Source organism: Nannobrachium achirus, assembly GCF_963921795.1.
Source record: "Nannobrachium achirus genome assembly, chromosome: 16".
In the NCBI taxonomy this organism is placed as follows: domain Eukaryota; kingdom Metazoa; phylum Chordata; class Actinopteri; order Myctophiformes; family Myctophidae; genus Nannobrachium; species Nannobrachium achirus.
This window is the reverse complement of record NC_137823.1, coordinates 32,617,785-32,637,352: the sequence shown is the minus strand read 5'-3', so window position 1 is coordinate 32,637,352 and position 19,568 is coordinate 32,617,785. Positions and strand designations below refer to the sequence as shown.

At 42.9% G+C, this 19,568-nt stretch overlaps 1 protein-coding gene across 1 annotated transcript; it reads left to right on the top strand.

The window, feature by feature from the left end:
- Positions 1 to 17,567: 17,567 nt before the first annotated feature.
- Positions 17,568 to 19,025, top strand: LOC308300973 (hatching enzyme 1.2-like; the record flags this gene model as incomplete). The annotated part of the gene is made up of 3 exons (XM_080744868.1): positions 17,568 to 17,585; positions 17,668 to 18,467; positions 18,980 to 19,025. The coding sequence occupies 3 exons, from the start codon at positions 17,568 to 17,570 to the stop codon at positions 19,023 to 19,025; spliced, it is 864 nt and encodes a 287-aa protein (XP_080600994.1).
- Positions 19,026 to 19,568: the final 543 nt, after the last annotated feature.

Below are 19,568 nucleotides of genomic sequence, written 5' to 3'. Positions count from 1 at the left end.
AATCCCAAGTTGACTGTTCAGAGAGGTGTGTGAAACCATCAGAGTTCTAAAACGACCTTGTTACCATTGTAACCCTGTAAGATAAAAAGAAAAGAAAACTAAAAAAAAGAAAAACGCAATCACTGTCATTTCAGCCATTCTGAGCATGCATGTGAGGTGTATGTGACGTGGTGCTGGCATCTGTGTACGTGCGGGGACCAGAAGAAACAATGATTGTCTGGAAAGAGTTCTGAGGTTCAATTAAAAAAACACAATTTACATTTTTTTAACCACATTAACCCTAAGCGCCACTGTTTCGTGGGCATGTCGTAATAGACATGCACGCAACGAACAAACTGTTGGTCGAATAGCGAAACAGCGACTCTACAAGATCGCAACGTGTCGTGCTTTGCACACACGTCGCGGGCTTGTACTGGAGCCATTTTCGCCATTTGACACGCAAGGTAGACGGGGTTGACGTGGTTAAGGGGGGAAAATGGTTACATTAAGACGTACCTTTCACAGAGGCGAGATGAGGTAAGATATATGTATACTTCAAGGTGTCTTCATGATTTCTGTTTCTTTTTGTAAGTTATTTCTTTTTTTATTATTATCATTATTAGTTATTCATTTATTTTAGGTCCGATGGATTTCAAGAGATGATATTCAGTCAGGGTTGACTAGGCAGTGCTCATTGAATGCTCAGCGGGAAGGTGATACAGCCATGTATCACAATTTCTTTCTCTCTCCTTCCCTCCCCAGAGGCGTCAGTTGGGTATGGCAAGCTATGGCAGCTGCCATACCTTGGCTACAGGGGGAAAAAATAGATTTTAATAAATTCAACATGCCTGTTGCTAAGGTATGGCAACATGACTGGTGTCTTGCATGCGTGCCCTTGCGCGCGTGCAAGACACCAGTTATGTTGCCATACCTTAGCTTTTTCTGAACTGACACCGCTGTTCCTCCCCTCTGGTCTCGGCTGACGATTGGATTTCTTATAACACTGACATTCAAATTCCACATGTTGTTCAAGCGTGCTAATAAATGTGTCTCCACCAGGCAAAATGCGACGTTATTTTCTTCCAATTTTTAGACACAAAATACAAAAATAAATCTCTGATAGGATTTCCCCCCCTTGCCCGTTATTTATTTATTTTCCCTTCCTCACAGCTTTTTCATAGACCAGTAGTTTGGCCATTTATTACTTTGTTTGGGTTTTCTTTTCCAATTCTGGAGACGCTGTGTTTTGCAAATGCAATGTCACAAGCAGTAATGTCTGGTGGGGACAGATTGGAGCAACAACCAAGATAAAGACCTATTCAAGTGCGAACAAGTGTGAATTCTATTGTCACAGTAGACTGTGTCAAAAAGCAGCGAATATGTTTACATATTTTATTACATCATAGCCGTTGTACTTTGCTGGTCAAATTATTGTATATAAAAAAACCTGTTTCTGTTGAGTTTCTATTTGTTTTTCGTTTGGTACTCTTATTGTACAGACGGTCCTTCTGATTTGATCTTACAGATGTGCTAACATGACAAGATTTTAGTTTTTTTGTTTGTTTCAGTTTTTTTTTACGATAAACAGGGGTGTAGTGCTACTTTTCTAAGTGGGGGGGCATACCATTTGTCCCCTCGGCACCAAATCTTTTTGGCAAAAACAGTGGATCTACAAGCTCACAACGCATTGCGCTGCAACGTGTTGTGAGCTTGTAGAGTTGCTATTTCTGAGCGGTGCTCCTGAAACAGGAGCTAAGCTTCAACATCTGGCCTTGTCCAGTTCCCAAACTGGTGGGAAAAATTATCTGGGGCTAAAGTAAAAACTGAAGCGTGGCCTACATCTGGCCTAGATATGGCCTACATCTTGGCACAAATGGCTCAAAGTTTGTTTTAAGCGGTCATTGGCCAAGCACCAGGACACGCTGTGATTGGCTAGCGGGACGCTTGATGAAATTAACTCATAAATAGCATTCCCTCCCCTCCCCAGAATATGGATGCCAGTAGCTATGCCCCTCCCCTAAAAGCTTTTGTCCAATGCTAGCTTAGCAACCGGCAGCTTGCCAAGGCTGTTGCCAAGGCAAACCTTGGCAAGCAGGAAGTTATTCTAAGCTAGCATTGGACAAAAGCTTTTTGGGAGGGGCATAGCTACTGGCTAATTGCCGAAATCCTACCAAAATCATTCTCAAAACCGAAAATCCTATTTTTAGAAGTGGGGGAGCGTTGGCCCCCCCTACTACACCCCTGGCTGGCGATAAAGCGATGTACTGTACACATGGAACATTCTGTTTAGGCGGGGAGCAAAATGTTGTTAGCTTAGAAGTCTAGTATTTCTGGATGGTGTTTCTCCAAGTCGCATGAATCTTTGACAACATGGGAGCAAGTCAATCAGATAGAAGAACACCCTCCCCCCGGATCTTGTGTTAGCGACTCCTCCTCCTCCTTCTGAAATTACTTTAATGTTATTTATTTTTTTATTGGAGATTAAAAGAAGAAAGAAAGAAAGAAAAAAAAGATCATGAGAATAAAGACAAATTGTGATGGATTTGGAGAACTATTGCTGGCACCTTACTGACTTGTTGCAGGTGTTTTCCTTTTTTCACGTTTTATTTATTTATTTATTTATATTCATGTCCAGGTCTTTTTATTTATTTATTTATTGCGTTTTTTTATTTTTAATTTTTTTCTGTTATATCATGTAGCACAATGCCACGTCTCATTTGATTTCCTTCTGGCACACTGTTTAAATCAGACTCATAATGGCTATTTTGTTTCTTGTTCATTCTTCATTCCATACAGATCGGTCAGTTTTTTCCGTTTTGATTTCTTGTGTTGGTACTTTTGACTTTTTAAAACCCGCTATAATTGCTGTTTTATGCTCCTTTGACTCCAAACAAACTCCCAGAAATAAAAATGTTGTTCCCAAAGTTTTCAATGTTAGAATGTGGGTGGCTGTCACTCATCATCCATGTTGTAGCAGCAGCAGAGCAATATTGTACGTTGTAGTCTCTCTCCCGGAGAGATGAGATTAAATTTAACATCATTTCTATAATTGTTTCTCTTGGAGACGGACTATAATTGTCTTCCCTAGACTTCAAAGGCTAATTTGAGGTCAAGCTAACATTGCAACACGCTTTTGGTTTAAAGATCACTCGGCGAGGAACATCGTTGTACTTTTATGAATTAATGTTTAGTCACCATGGCGACTCGCAGAAGCACAATTTTTATAATCACCTGCGCGTAACGGTGGTGTCATTTCCATCCAAATTAAGCTAGTAGCACCGTGGCTCAACACTACAGTATCACTCACCTATAGATCAAGGGTCTTCAACGTTTTCAGGCTAAGGACCCCTTAGCTGAGAGAGAGATGAAGCAGGGACCCCCTCTACATTTTGTAGGTGTGATGCAGATTTTCATCGATTTCATAGATAGATTCATAGACTTGTTTGACAGCACTGTCAGCACAGACATTTTACCACTTAAATCGTCGATCCTTAGTAAACTTTACCTGTCACTGTTTACCTCTACACCAAAACTATGTGTTGAGAGCTTGTAGATCTGCAATTTTTGGCTAAACTCCTCCTCAGAATAGGAATGTGAGGGTTCATGTTAATTTAAAATAAGTATCCTACTGTATCACACAAAGATTTGGCGTCCCCCCTAGTAATTCTGAGGACCTCCTGTTGAAGACCCCTGATATAGATGGTTATGGTAATTCAAACCTGGTTCCTTGGTGCACTGAGAGAGATAGAGAGAGAGAAAGAGAGAGGCTGTGGGTGGGAGATGGGGGGAGAGAGATAGTCTTATCAGAGCTTCTTATACCTTATACCATACTGGAGGATGTGGAGGAAGGGTTTCGGGTTTCTCTAGAGTCAGGCCTTTTTTCTTTTTTTTTGTGGAAAAAGCTCCGCCAAATTAGATTCTCCGCGACGGGGGCCGTGGTTACGAGTGGCTGAATGGCTGCAGCACCTGCTTTTCCCTGCGTCGGTTGGTTTTACGCCGTCCATATTTCGTGCAAATGGGCCTTCGCGGCGCTGGTCATTAACTTGCAATAGCCCATTGATGTAAGAGATCAGAGTGGTGTGTGTGAGTATATTCAGGCGGTACAATGACTACATATTAACTCATTCATCCTGCCACAGGCGCTGCGCAGTAAAGAGCATACAAATGGACCCGTAAAGGGTCCACGTGGTTCCATGCCTACAGTATGCTCTTCCGATTTAAATGAACACTGAGGATTTTTACAGTGTGGCAACCGTAAAAGCAGAAAGGGATTCTCAATGCAGCGGCACTGCTTTCACATTCAGTGAGGCCTGTGAACATGAACTTTACAGACTGAAAAGAAAAATGCCTCGACCTGCGCACAAATTCGATTTGCTCGCATTTCGCAAAAAATATCAAAAACGCATAGACGCATTTCTGGTCCACGTTACACTGATAAGAACTAGATGCGCGCGCAGGTCGGTACCAAAATTAGCCAATGAAACCAGCGCTCCCCAAAACAACAGGTTTGGGGATTGGTGGGAATTGATTACATGATACAGTCACCTGTGCATTTCTCAATGTTTATAAACAAGAAACAGGTCTATAATTTGCTAGGCATAGTAGGACTACGTTCAATAATTCAGACGTTGAATGAAATAATATTCTATTAAAGCCATTCATTTTCATTTGTCCACTACGTTCTGTAGACATAGTCTACGGTAGATGTTTGACAGTCTAATAGACTGTATTTCAAAGGTATTCCGAACTGTTCATCTGAGTCATTTGTCATCTGTGAGGATGAGTTCCCTCACTGTCTGTCTCTCTTCTCGAAGGTATTGTAGGTTTTTCGTCTTTCTAACAATGAGCTTTAGTCTATGCACCATACCTATCTCCCTCTTGGATACAATCAAAGGGGCGTCACACTCACAAGTGGGGAAAAAGTGGGACTGAGTAACTAGGGCCCAAGGTAGAGGGGCCTTAATTATTTTATACTTTACCTATTGAAAAATAGCAGATATATAATCTCACAGCACGGCTTGCAAGCTTGTAGATCTGCTATTTTTGAAAAGTGGTGAAAATGTGTGCAAATCTTTGAATATACTGTATGTATTTTTTAAGCTTCCGTGGCCAAATACCTATAATTTTGGGGGTCCTTCACATGAAAAGGTTTGAGCACCACTGACATAGAAACAGAATTTGGTGCGGCAGCGACACCCCTGGGTACAATAATTCACTCCCATCAGGAGCTTTGACTAACTTATTCGTTTTCGTGAACCATTTGTCAGAAGAACTTCGTTTCAACATTTGTACTAAATCACATGAACTACACTAACATAATTATTGTCTAAAGGTAGAAAGGTTAGATTGCCGCTGGTATACTTTCAAAACCTACCCGTGTGACTGAGAAACTCGATCATTTGTCCATTCATCCGATTACATATTTACCAGGGAATTAAATTATGCTACTGTAGGTTTGATTACAACAACAGCTTGGAAAAAAAACGGAACAAAAGGCCAAGCTCCTGGAGGCGGGGGTTGAACATTTAAATAACTGACCAACGGGTTGGTCAATATGGGGAAGAAAAGGCAAACAAACAAACCCAAAACAATCTACAGCAGGAAGGGTAGTTCTACCAGGAATAATAATAGTTCCTTTGTCTATTAAACCTACAGTATAGTATTATACCAATTAAGGCTCTGCTCCATTTAGTGTCGCAGAGCATTTCCAGCGATACAACATTACCAACAGCACCACACTGACCCAGTCATTTTAAATGACTATTTATGTCAACATGGCTGCCATTAAAAAGGTATTGAGTCGGGAGTGGTAAAACACCATCCACCAACAACACGGCAAAGAAATGCACTACTACTAGGCTAGTAGTAAAATGACTTATTTAAGCCTTGAATTAACAAAGATTTTTTTCTTGTTTTTGTTGCATTTCTGATCCAATAATATCATCACCGGCGGAGTCTCCAGTAGGAGATTCAAAGAGTCTCCATTGAGTCACCTATTAACTGATCATGAAGCCGGTCATGAAATGATTGGCTTAGGAATGCGACAAAAACAAAAAACTCTGAGATGAAACTGAATTCAAGGCTTCATGGGGTGTGTAATTGATAGAAAATAAGTATTTTTTGGGGGGTGAACTACTACTTTAAGAAGATTAGGTTTGTGGTGGTGCAGACTGCGTTAGAATCATGTCCAACAACAATTAACTTAAAAAAAATTAGGCCCGTTTCCACTTCTGGAACAAAATGTTAAAGCAGATGGCAAACCCCAATCAATGCTTTCAGATGTGCTACAAAGAAGACAAGATCTCCATCTGATGTTCAAAATGCTTTTACCTTGTGAGGTTGTCGGCTGACAACGTGCACTGATTGGATTTTATGTGCACCAACTACTTTTCCTTTTAGTCAAATTAGCTGAAAGAGATTACATCAACGCAGGTTGTATAACTCACTCATATTTTTAATTGACAGAAAAACAATTTACGTTTCACTAATGGTTTCTCCAAATGGATTTCTGGTGTGTAACCGCATTTCGGTACCTCTGTTTCCTTGCCAACACCAAACACAAATAATTGGTTGAGATAGACATTTTTGTCGAGGCTTAAGCTCTGAACCAGTTTAAATGTGTTTATAATGTGTTTATTCCACATACTGTATCAGCAATTTTTTATGTTTTTATTTTATAATGCCATTAGCTTGACGCCGAATAGGCTTATTTTGAAATGTGCATGCAGGCTGCTTGGAACGGCTGCGACATTTCTCCGGTAAAAGGAAGAACCGTGACAGCTAGCTTTCAGAGGGAACACATCACCTTTATTCACAACGCAATGCTGACTGACACGAAACCAACTCCAACTCAAAAGGAAGAGCGAGAAGGGGAGGGGCTGTCTACTGCACTTAGCACTTTCCTCTATCAGTCAGGGGGAACCCAGAAACACACATAAAGTACTAGTGGTGGAAGAGGTACGTTTTCACTTATACTGTGAGTAAAAGTAATATAAAATATACAATGTAACACATTAAAGGCCTGTGTTCAAAAGGTGACAAGTCAGAGCAAAGTAAAATAAAAGCTCTCATCCGTATTGTGGGGAAAGCGTCGCAACCCCACAATACGGATGAGAGCTTTTATCTTACCTATTGTTGTACTTTGTGTGTGTTTCTGGGTGGTGTCATGGCATTGGTCCGAAATCTCATTGTTCCTACATCCCATTAGTCAGAATCTGGAGATGTTAACCTGGTGAAAAATACTATGCCTAAACCTAAGCCTAACCTCAGTAAAACTATGCCTAAACCTAACCCAAACCCTAACCCTAACCTCAGTAAAACTATGCCTAAACCTAACCCAAACCCTAACCCTAACCTCAGTAAAACCATGCCTAAACCTAACCCTAAAACCTAACCCTAACTAAATTCGGACTAATGAGTTGTAGAACTAATGAGATTTCGGACTTATGGGCAGTCCCCGCGACGCTTTGTGAGCTTGTCAATCGGCTATTTTCAGTGAAAGCTTTCCCCACAATAACAGAAAACAGAAAATACACCAGTATGGAGCCTTGAGGGACTATGGTCAACCATATATAGGGTTTAAAGTGGTTAAGTTCCGAACATGAGTAGCCTAAATATATTTAGTTACTCTCCACCACTGCAACAATGGATAGACGAACGTCACAGAATAACACAACATACACATTATAGCCATAAAGCTTCCTCGAAACAATACAATGACACGAGAAGGCCTATAATGCAATACACAATACACTGTATTCTAGACCGCAGTGTTCACCCCTCACACTGCGTGAAGCTGCAATATCCACCCAGCGAACCCAGGAGCGACTGCGGAGAAGACAATGGTGATCAGTACTGACAGGTAAAATATGAGATCGCTGACCTTACTGTACCTCCAGGATTATGAAGGGCAAGCACTCACACGCACATGCACACGTGAGTGTGTGTGTGCGTGCGTACGTGAGTGTGTACTTGAGTGAGTGTGGCATGCGCGTGCGTGTGCGCGCGCGCGCGCGCGCGTGTGTGTGTGTGTGTGTGTGTGTGTGTGTGTGTGTGTGTGCATGCATGCATGTGTGCATGGCTGTTATAAACCACAAACACATGCAAATGCTTGCATGCAAATGCATTTTTTATATTAATACTTTTCACCCCACTTATTTCGGTACATGCTGCTCACCCACACACAACTTTTAAATATGCAAGAACATGCATACAGTAAGTGTCCAAATGTGTACGCAGCATGTGTTAAACATTCCATTAGGTGAAAGTATACAGCAACATATTTTCAGTGTGTGTGTGTGTGTGTGTGTGTGCGTGTGTGTGTGTGTGTGTGTGTGTGCGTGCGCGCGGGCGCGCGTGTGTGTGCATGCGCGTGTGTGCGTGCGTGTGTCCGTGTGTGTGTGTGTGTGTGTGCGTGCGGTGCGCATGTGTGTGTGCGTGCTTGCATGCATGTGTGGATGGTTATGTTAAACCCACCAACACATGCAAATGCTCACACTATGCAAATGCCTCTTTTTTACGTACATTTTACAACACACAAAGATTAAATAATGTAAGTTATGTGCATAGTCTGCACACAGTAAAGTGTCCAAGCATGTGTTATTAGGTGAAAGTACAGAAACTATGTAACTTTGTGCGTGCGTGCGTGCACGTGCGTGTGTGTGGACTGTGTGTGTGTGTGTGTGTGTGTGTGTGTGTGTGTGTGTGTGTGTGTGTGTGTGTGTGTGTGTGTGTGTGTGTGTGTGTGTGTGTGTGTGTGTGTGTGTGTGGAGTGGAGTGGAGTGGAGTGTGTGGGACTTAATTCACTTTCGCGTCTCTGTAGACGTTAGCGCACCTCCCTCCTCGCTCCGTTCCGCTCCATCACTTAGTGACCAGAGCTTTCACTTGGCTCCTCAGTCCTAATTAACTGCGGAGATATGAGCACGCTAATCTGGACTCTAAATCTCCTGTTCCACTGACAAAAGCTTTTTACAGGGGCTGTCACAGCTGCATGACAAACAGCTAATGGCTGCCTGCCGTTCTTCCAGGGGCCACAGTGCCATCTAGGGACCGGCTGCCTTCAGGCATGCTTCCAGGATTGAAAAAGAACAACCCTTGAACTAAAAACCCACTTGAACCTCCTGCATCCTGTAATCTGTGAGGGGAACGGTCGGGAGGAAATAGCAGATCTACAGTACGAGCTCACAGCGTGTTACTCGCAACGTGAGCTTGTATTGGCTATTTCCAGCGAAGACGTTTAGTGCAGAGTGAAAACAGGGTCGGGCCTATTCCCTTGGGAATACTAGGTACCAGTGAACTACAGTATAGGGTTTAAATTAATCACTTTGATCCTTGATGTTCCTAGTTTGGACATGTCATTCATTCATTATAACTGAAAAAAAGTTCAAAAAAATTGCTATTTATAGTGCAACAACGTATAGGGCTTAACCACTTAAACCCCATATAAAGTCCCTCGGGACTCTAGTGTATTTTCTGTTTTCTGTTATTGTGGATCAGCTATTTTCTGCGAAAGCCTTCCCCACAGTAAGGATGCTGGGGTGTAAGTGGTGAAGTCTCCCAGCCACCTGGAAGGAGTGAATCAATGCAGACTCAGCGACCGATGCTGCTGTACAGTATGTACAGTATAGCCCGCCTATACTGTAATGCATTATGGTCCGTGTCAGGCTTGGATACAAACCTACAGTATGCAATTAGCTCTGTCTCAGAAGAGGAGCCTGGCCAGGGCCACTTATAGAATCCTGTGCCTTATAACAGCGTATAGTACAGTATGCCACACCAGAGCCTTATAACAACGTATAGAACAGTATGCCTCACCAGAGCCTTATAACAGCGTACATTACAGTATGTCACACCAGAGCCTTATAACAGCGTATAGTACAGTAAGCCACACCACAGCCCCGGACACTATATCGTTGCTGTTGGGCTGAAAGGCCCTCATCTCCGTAATTGTAACTTTGAATGAATACTACAGCACAATATCAAAATAGCAGATCTTGTACAAGCTCCAAATGCAACGAAAAGCGATGCCTTTTGAACTTGTATATCTGCTACTGAAAAGTAACTGTTTTGGACATTTGAGGTTTCCACCCATCAGAGGCGATTATGAACTACAAATTCTAGAATTGCATCTTTTCAGGGACCTTGACATCGTACTATATTTTCCACAGCTATGAGATTATTTTGCATAATGAGTCTAGAGATGTGATGTGAAACCTGCACACAGCAACCAACACTTATTGTCCTAATATTTCTAGATAGAATGAAATTGTCAGTCTCGTCTTGTGGACCTTCAAACCTCTGGCCTGATGAGACTGGGGTTTTACTTACTCCGCACATGGAGAGACAGGCAGCGAGGAGAGGAGAGGAGAGGAGAGGAGAGGAGAGGAGAGGAGAGGAGAGGAGAGGAGAGGAGAGGAGCTGCAAGCAACACATTGGTTCACTGGAGCTCTGTAGTCTAGAGGATTGACAAGGAGATGTAAGAATAAAGACAAGGTGTGTGTGTGTGTGTGTGTGTGTGTGTGTGTGTGTGTGTGTGTGTGTGTGTGTGTGTGTGTGTGTGTGTGTGTGTGTGTGTGTGTGTGTGTGTGAGTGCGTGAGTGTGTGCGTGCGTGCGTGCGTGCGTGTGTGCGTGCACATGTGTGCATACAGTATGTCTGCTCTACCTGCTACCCAGGGAGACAGGCCTCCTATCCAAGCCTGGCTGTGTGATTGGATCCAGCGAGAATCCCAATGAAGCAATGAGTATCTCAGCAGCAGTGTTATACTCTCAGGTCTCAGCTTGGTTAGAAACCACCCTACCCCCCACCCCTTCCCATTCAGACCAGATGGACAGTGGGTTGGAAAGGGAGAGGCAGAGAGGATTTATCTGATGTGAAGGTAAACGTGGCTCTGATTCTCTCATTAAGAGCAACTTGTACTGATACTGAATGAGACTTTCGTCGTGCATTTAGATCTGATAATCTGATCCCAGCTGGTGATACAGGTTCAAGCTTCAAGGTTGTACTTAAACAAAAACAAAAAATCTAAAAGGAGAGTAATAATAATGACGTGGAAAGAAAGAGAGTGCAAAAGGCAAAAGATCAAAGAGAATGAATAAAGCATGCTCAACTGTACATGTGCATAAAGTTTGGTATGCATACACCAATGGGATTGTTCCCATGGTAGCTGAGGTTGATATAGTTATGGTCCAATCTGTTGATTATTGTGATCAGATCTGATTGGACCTGTAACAATGTAACAGAGTGTTGGATTCCCGTCCGGTTGATTCGTGTCCAATGCAGAATTAAGTGAGTGCCTGTGATGTCAATCAGATTGATTGTGTCAGGGAACTGTTACAATGACTGATTTTGACAGATTTGGAAAAGACTCAAAAGGTGAAGCGGCCTTTACCGATTTGACAAATGTGATAGACTGTAGAAGTTCTTCCTTGGCCTCCTGGGAGTGTGCATGCAAAGTTTCATGCCAGTCGGTCCACTGGTCTCAGAGATTAGCTGCTCTCAGACAGCTAATCCGTGGCGGAGAACATCCTTCCTCCCCTAACGGTATTGTTGTTTAGTTTAGTCTGTGTGCAACAGGGCCGCAAACAGAGACCAGAGCTGTTTGAGAGTGAAAGGAGAGGATGCCCGCCCGGCAGAGGGTGGAGCGTTGGGTCCATAGACGTTGGGAAATCATTGATTTCTATGCTGCGAAAATGAAACCTTTTTTGCCCTAGTATGGGTGTCGCCATCATGGTAACCATTACTACCCAAGGAATGCTATTGGCTGCCAATGATCACGTGCAACCGCAGGGATACATGGGATGGAATCCTATGGAGAACATGTTGCTTTTGGTACCAGAACAGCACAACTAACGGCCAATATAGGAACTTTTAGTTCTGTGTTAGCTTCATTTTAAATCCGGACAACTGGTCCCCTGGTTGTGTCCCACCAGCAGAACGGTCCTGAAGCAGTAGAACCCAGGCTCCATGCAGTGATGCCATGGAAGATGGTATAGGTGCTTATACCTTTATATCTGTGTTTGGAAATGCTGAACAACAGGAACCCTGTTCTGGAAGGAACATTTGGTGTTCAGCAACTCACAACGTGTAGCGGTGTGTTGTGAACTTGTATTCTGGCTCAGGGAAAGATATCGAGCGGAAAACAGGAGTACTACTAGTAAAGTATGCCATGAGAATCCATGAGTATAGGCTTTGACAGCTGGGGAAACCGGCCCAGGAGTACCCGGATGCCTGGAGAGCACTTGCTTGTGGCCTATGTCCAAAGTTGGGATATACCGGTATATAGGCTTAAGTAAGTAAGTAAGTAAATAAGTATAAGTATATGGTTTAGGTGATTCATATATGTTTGAAGTATTGGCCTGGGAAAAAATCTTTTCATCATTTCAGACGCAATTACTGGATGGCAAAAACCACTTCAAAAATAGAAAGCAATTGCAAATCTACAAACTTACAATGTGGTGCGTTTTGAACAATAACATATATATTTAAAATATTTGCCTATATACCGGTAGGTACGCCAGTTTGAAAGTTGTTAACCATTGAGACCCCAGCATCCTTATTGTGGGGAAGGCTTTCGCTGAAAATAGCCTGCAACAAGCTGCAGCTTGTTGATCAGATATTTTCAGTGAAAGCTTTCCTCAGAGAGCCCTGAGGGACTCAACATGTGTCAACATTTTGTCCAAGGAATGTTGGTTATTTATATCATTTATTTATGTTATTCTATGTATTTATTTACCGTATTTTTAGTTTGTATTTTATTATTGCCATTTTTCCATGATTTGAATATTTCCCTACACAAAACAAAAGAGTGGAACACTATTAGTACTCCACATGTGTGAGCAAATTAAGTAATGCTTAATCTGTACCAATTCCCATTGTGTCACTCAAGTCAATTGACAAGCGGGTCATTGGTTAACTTCATTGACCATCTGGTTGCTGTGAAGCAACACCAGGGCTGATGTTGCTCCAACACAGATGACATGTCAGAAAACATTAGGACTGCCAACGTGCCATAATGGTAGAATTGCCCACTCGCGTGTATCTGGAGAGCAAGGTCATTTTGGCAGGCCAATTCATTAGTCCTCTGCACCTGTCTGCCATCAAAATAATCTATATCAGATGTGTGAAACTGGTTGCCCTGAGCTACAACAGTCACTCATGAGCAGTGCTGGACACTTCAGTAACAAGATAAACATGGTCTCTGTTGGGTGGAAACCTCATACAGTAAGTCCAGTGTGTGTGCGTGAGTGCGTGCGTGTGCGTGCGTGTGTGTGTGTGTGTGCGTTACTTTTCAGGTTTCATATTAAAAAATAGCAGATCTACAGGCTCGAAAAACAAGCTTGTGGATCTGCTATTTTTGATACTTTTTGTGTGATCGAGCAAGCCAAGGCTTTAATTTACGAAAAAACACAAACATTTTGAATAAAGAGATTGGAGGTTTCTGTCCAACAGCAACAATATACGTATACGTAGCCTACATACTTAGTACAGTACATTTTCGTGACCGAAGGTCGCAGTTTAGTATGTGAAACAGCACATGCTGACTTTGTCTATCTGGACGTTTACACTTTTGCGGTCTATCTATGGGTTTGCCGCTCTGACATCATGCTCTGATGTCATTGTGATGTAAGGGGAACCACACTAACAGAATGTGTTTGCCACTCTGACATCACGCTATGACTTCACTGTGATGTCAGACAGGGGGACCCCTCAACCACACTAACAGAATCCCTTGTATGCTCATGTATGGAGTTCCCTGATGTCATCAATATTAAGCCAATATCTAACAGGACTTCATATGGGAATGCCCGTACTGTATATGGAGGCCACATCGGCCAAATACCACACTAACAGAATCCATATATGGCCAAGACAGATGGCCAAGACAGCCCATATCTGTGTGGCTGGTTCTACAGACAGGGTATCTCCATATAGGCCTACAGTACATGGATCTCCATATATGGGTACCAGGGGTCTCCATATATGGGTAACTGGTCCGATATGCATCAATGACCAGATGGCTAAGACATGGCGCAACCTCGTCCTTTAGGGCCCTGAGGCGTCTTACTAGTAGTAGCTTTACTCAGTGGTGGGAAAAGTACTTTTTTCCTTAGCAAACAGCAATGCTGCAATATAGAATTACTCGGTTACAAAGTCCGGAATTCAAAATGTACTTGAAGTACGAAAGTATTGTCATCAAAATGTAGTAGTTGAGTAGTATTTGACCAGGAGTATTCCTTGACTCCTGTACTGTGGTTGAGTTCTTTGTCCACAGCTGGAAACAGGGTGCCATTATTGTAGCTACATGGCAGTCACCCATGAGGGTTGCACTTGCATTGTCCACCGACCACACATCTATGTAGTTTACCTTATCTGCTCTGCAAATATATTTTAAGAAAGGAATAGCCTACATATTTCTACCAACAACTGAACAGAGATATTATGTTTTAATAAATAGTGAAAATAAATAAAAATAAAGTAAACCCAGAGTAGGGCATTCACGAATAGTGATTTTTAGTATTCGAATTATTCGACCTCAAAGTATTCAAATAGTCGAATATTCGACAGAACTGGCCAAACTGTCAAATATTAAGTAAGCAAGAGGTGAACATTGTGAAAATAGCCGATCTACATGCGTTGCGAGGCGTTGTGAGCATGTAGATCTGCTATTTTCACATTAAATGTTATACCTACAATTCCAAGTGCTTGTCAGGGTTCTTATGACTTCCTATCTAGCCAAGCTTTATAAACCATGAAGAAATATATATATATTTAAAGAGAAAAAAATAAAAAAAGCAAATATTCGACTTCGGTGAACAACGTCGAATAATGACTTTGATATTCGAATATTCGAATATTTGGTCAATGCCCTAACCCAGAGTCTCGGCAGCGCTAACCGAGTCTCTGGCTGAACAACAACAGTGGTTGTTGAATACACTCTTTAGGAGAGAGAAAGCAGAGCCTGTCTGATTCAATGGGTTTGTAATGCAAGCCAAATAGGTTTGTTCTAACGGGACTGAATCTCTGTGGTGGCTGCCTATAAGAGCTTACGCCAGCACAATAACACTACAGTGAACTGCAGTGGCAAATGCCCCATCAGTTTTTGATTGGCTGCGAGAGGCAGAACCCACACAAAGGGGCTGCTGTGTTTACTATTAGTCCTTTTGGCAGAGAGTTATGAACCATGCCTTTAGGAGGTGATGTACCAGTGGAGTAGGATTTATTAGTGTGTGTACAGTATGCTGTAAGTGTCTGCGATATACATGTATTTGTGTGTGTGAGTGTGCGTGCGTGCGTGCGTGCGTGCGTGCGTGCGTGCGTGCGTGTGTGTGTGTGTGTGTGTGTGTGTGTGTGTGCAAGTGTGCGTGTGAATGTTTGTGTGTGTGTGCGTGTATGTTTATGTTTATTATACTGTATATGTCTTACAATGCTACTAGCCATTTCTTTGCTGACTCAGTATAGTATGGCATTTTTTCCCTTGGCACCGACTAGCAAGCAAGTCGTGGCCATGCAGTAATGTCAAATCCAGGCCACTAATTGGACCGACAGTGGTGTTAATATGCTTGCAAATCATCATTGTTAGACACATGCCATAATATTGTGTACAGTACATGTGTCGGTAGATGTAAGGGTCCATTTAGTTACACCTGTATACTCTCAGGGTTAAATTAATACTGAGGATGTTTCTGCATCAAGCTCGTTGGTGAAGCAATTAAACACTATTCTCCATTTGCTATTACCACTTGAGTTTCTTTCCACCAACAATGGCCGACCTAGAAAGGGAATGGATCGTTATGAAAGCATCATTTGAAGAGCCATTCTCTTAGAGAGCTACCTCTCAGTCCTAGCAATCCTGCACAGTAAAAGGCTTCATTTAGTTTCATTTGTACATTCTCTGAGTTGTATTAATAGACACTTTGGGATGTCAAAAGCTATTTGTCTTTTTTTTTTTTACCTTATTTGTGACATTTATTTGAATCTTTAAAATAACGCCTGCAGTTAACTAATGCAGTTCTTAATTGTTTAACAACAATTACATACGGCATTTAGTTTGACATAACGTGTGCATGCGAGCGGTGCACACGTTGCCTGCGTGCGTGTGTGTCTGTCTTCTATTACAACTTCAATTTGTATGTTTCTAACTTGTGTTTTCACCACCATAGTAACTGGACTAAATATATGATTTAATTTACTGTACACAGTATTGTTTGTTTGTGTGGAATAATTTCATTTTCCCCCGACTGTTGCATTATTTAATGCACCAGTCAGGTCAACTGTTATGGTTATAGGCGGCATTCACACAGGCACGTTTTATGACGATTAAAACGAATCCTATAACGTATTGTTGGAAAATACACAACGGTTGGGCATGTGTGAAGACGCATCCGTATTCTTTTTCGAATAAAAGAAACGAATGCAAATCCACAAAAAAACGGTGGTTTCGATGCGCTACCGCAAACGCTTCCCTGTTGGTGTGAATCCATCCGTCTTAAATACAGGCAATGAAACATTGTGGTAGGCTATATAGAGCTATGTGCGGGTTAAATCCATAGTTATTTATAAAAGGTTAAATCCCCCCGTCTGTTCTCATTAGATTTCTGACGATTCTGGCCGCCTCCTCCCCTCATTGATTTCTGATCACCGCTCCCTCGATCGCACATGGTGTATTATTTGTGAGGAGTTGTTGCTCACAGTTAGATAAAAGGAAAGTGCCACTGGAGTCACTTGTATATCATATAGGTCTATAGGCTATAGGCCTAATAAAATATAGGCCGATGTGTTGCTCTCTCGCCCTTGCTGGCGCGCGCGCTCTCTGTGCCAAATCATGTCCAAATGGAGACGCTTAACGCTGTTATGCGCGGAGAGCTGAGAGAGCCAGCGGAGGGCAAGAGACAAGAGAGAGAGAGAGAGAGAGAGAGAGAGAGAGAGAGAGAGAGAGACAGACGTTGACGTCCTCCTCTTCGTAAATATTCATAATTATCTTGCAATTAAAAGTATTTGCTGTCTGGTTTATTGCTGGTAGATTTTGGGAGTCCCTCCGCCCTCCGCTGGTTTTATTTTGTGATCGCTCGTTGACGACCTTCGACCGCAGATAAATCGGCTGACGCCTGCACGGCAAATTTTGCAGGGGTCCTGTTGGTTACATTGTGAGTTGAACTTGAAGAATTAATAAACACAGGGAGATGGAGGAGGCATTATTATGCAGCTTGGATATACTGTATGTCCCGTGGACAGACGTGGACTCAGTGATTCCTTGTTTCGGATGATAATGTGCAGTGTGAGGGCAAACGTATCAATTAAATATGCAAGAATGTGGCAACTTCACCCCTCCCATTCGCACGACTAAACCGAATTATATTATGAGAATGTGGCCATATGCTTACATTGTTAAAGGCAGAACAAATTTTTACGTTTCACAATTTAGAGGCAGCTGAATGTCTAACATGTAATGCAAACATGTTATTATTTCCCACCCCATTAACCAACACTAGTTGTCCCTTTAATGACAGATCCTATAGAAACAGTCTGCAGAGTTCTGCCCTCACAGGTTTGTTTAGGCTTTAGCGGTCTTGACACAACCCTTAATCCTCCATGATCACACCTACACAGGTCAGTATAAAAGCTAAGGACTCAGTAGACTCATTCACCAAGCTCCCAGCATCCTCTCGCAGCATCTCCCTCACCTCTGAAGACCCTGAAGATGAAGATCTGTTTCATCCTCCTGCTACTGCTGGGCCTCTCCCAGTCCCATCCCATCCTGGAAGAAAGAAGTGAATCTGAAGTCCAGACAGACTTCAGCACCATGATTCTGACTACCAACAACGGCTCCAGGCAGATCCTTGTGGAGGGAGACCTGGTCGCTCCCAGAACCAGAAACGCCATGCGCTGTTGGTCTAACAACTGCCTGTGGAAGAAACACTCCGATGGCTCGGTGACGATCCCCTACACGGTGAGCAGCGACTTCAAACAATGGGACAGGAGGAGGATTCAGAGAGCCATGCAGTCCTACGATGACAGCACCTGTGTCCGCTTTGAGCCACGTCAGGACGAGGACGACTACATCAGCTTTGAGAACAGTGATGGCTGCTGGTCTAATTTTGGCAAAACAGGAGGCAAGCAATTGCTCTCTCTCAACCGCATGGGCTGCCTGTCCCACGGCATCATCCAGCACGAGATCAACCATGCCCTGGGCTTCCATCACGAGCACAACAGGAGCGACCGTGACGAGTATGTCCGCATCAACTGGGACAACATCAACAACGACATGGCCTACAACTTCTACAAGCGGAACACCAACAACCTGGACACCCCCTATGACTACTCCTCTATCATGCACTACGGTAAAAGAGCCTTCTCTATCCAGTACGGACGAGACAGCATCACCCCCATCCCAAACGCCAACGTGCAGATCGGCCAGAGAAAGGGCATGTCTGATATCGACATTCTGAGGATCAACAAGCTGTACGAATGCAAAGACTTCCTTGAGCAAAGGCAAAACGCGAAACAGAAAAACAAGAAGAAACATGAAGAAAACATGAAGAAAAAAACTGAAAAAGTTGTCTCAAATTCGATCTCCAGATTGTTTGATTTGCAACTGTGATCACATTGTCTGATACTGTACAGTGTACACTGTCATATACTGTACTTTTAAACAATCCAATTGCAACGTGAACTGACATCTCTTCTTTCTCTCAACAATACGCAAATTTTTACACTCAATTCTGTGTAAAAGTAAAATAAAAAAAAGCAATTAACAATAAAACAAAACATTGAAAGAAAATAATTGTTCTGTCTCTTTGTTGTCTACATTCCTCGTTCCTCAATTCTTTTAGAGTCCGGATGTCGGCCTGTTCACTCCCCTTCGTTCCTGCTCTTCCGCTGGTGTGTCTTTGTTTACACTTGTGCTAACAACACATCTACACGTTGTAAACAGAGTTGCCGACAGATTCAGCTGCGGCGCTCTGTTTTATTAGTAACCTCAATGTGACGTTCTCCTGTGCCAGGTGTCACAAGCAATTAAGACAGTGTCTTCAACAGAGGGTCCATTAGGACAGTCATTTGCGAGGCATTGTGCTTGAGCTCAATTCGATTTGGGAACCACTAAAGTGACTAGCTCACAATCCGTCGAATCCACACCACGTTTTTAACTTGTAGAGGGTCTGTTTTTGGCGCACAACACCAGTGTATGACGTTGCATGAATGGGGCGTGGATACGCATGACAGAGTGGAACGGACTAATGATGGGGTAGAATGTAAATAGGAATGGCTCCACTGGGAGCTGGAGGACTGATCTATGGGCCTGCATGCTGTAGCAGCAACCTGAAATAGGCAAGATAAGAGGTAGCTTTGCCTACCGTATTTATAACGAAACACATTAGTGGTGTGTGTGTGTGTGTGTGTGTGTGTGCGTGTGCGTGTGTGCGTGTGTGCGTGCGTGCGTGCGTGCGTGAGAGAGAGAGAGAGGGCATGACTACTATCCTTGTGAAGGTCAAATGTCCCGGAAATTGAGAAATAGACATTGTGTAGAGCAGGGGTCTTCAACAGGGGGTCCGGGACCCCTAGGGGGTCCTCAGAGTTACTACAGGGGGCCGC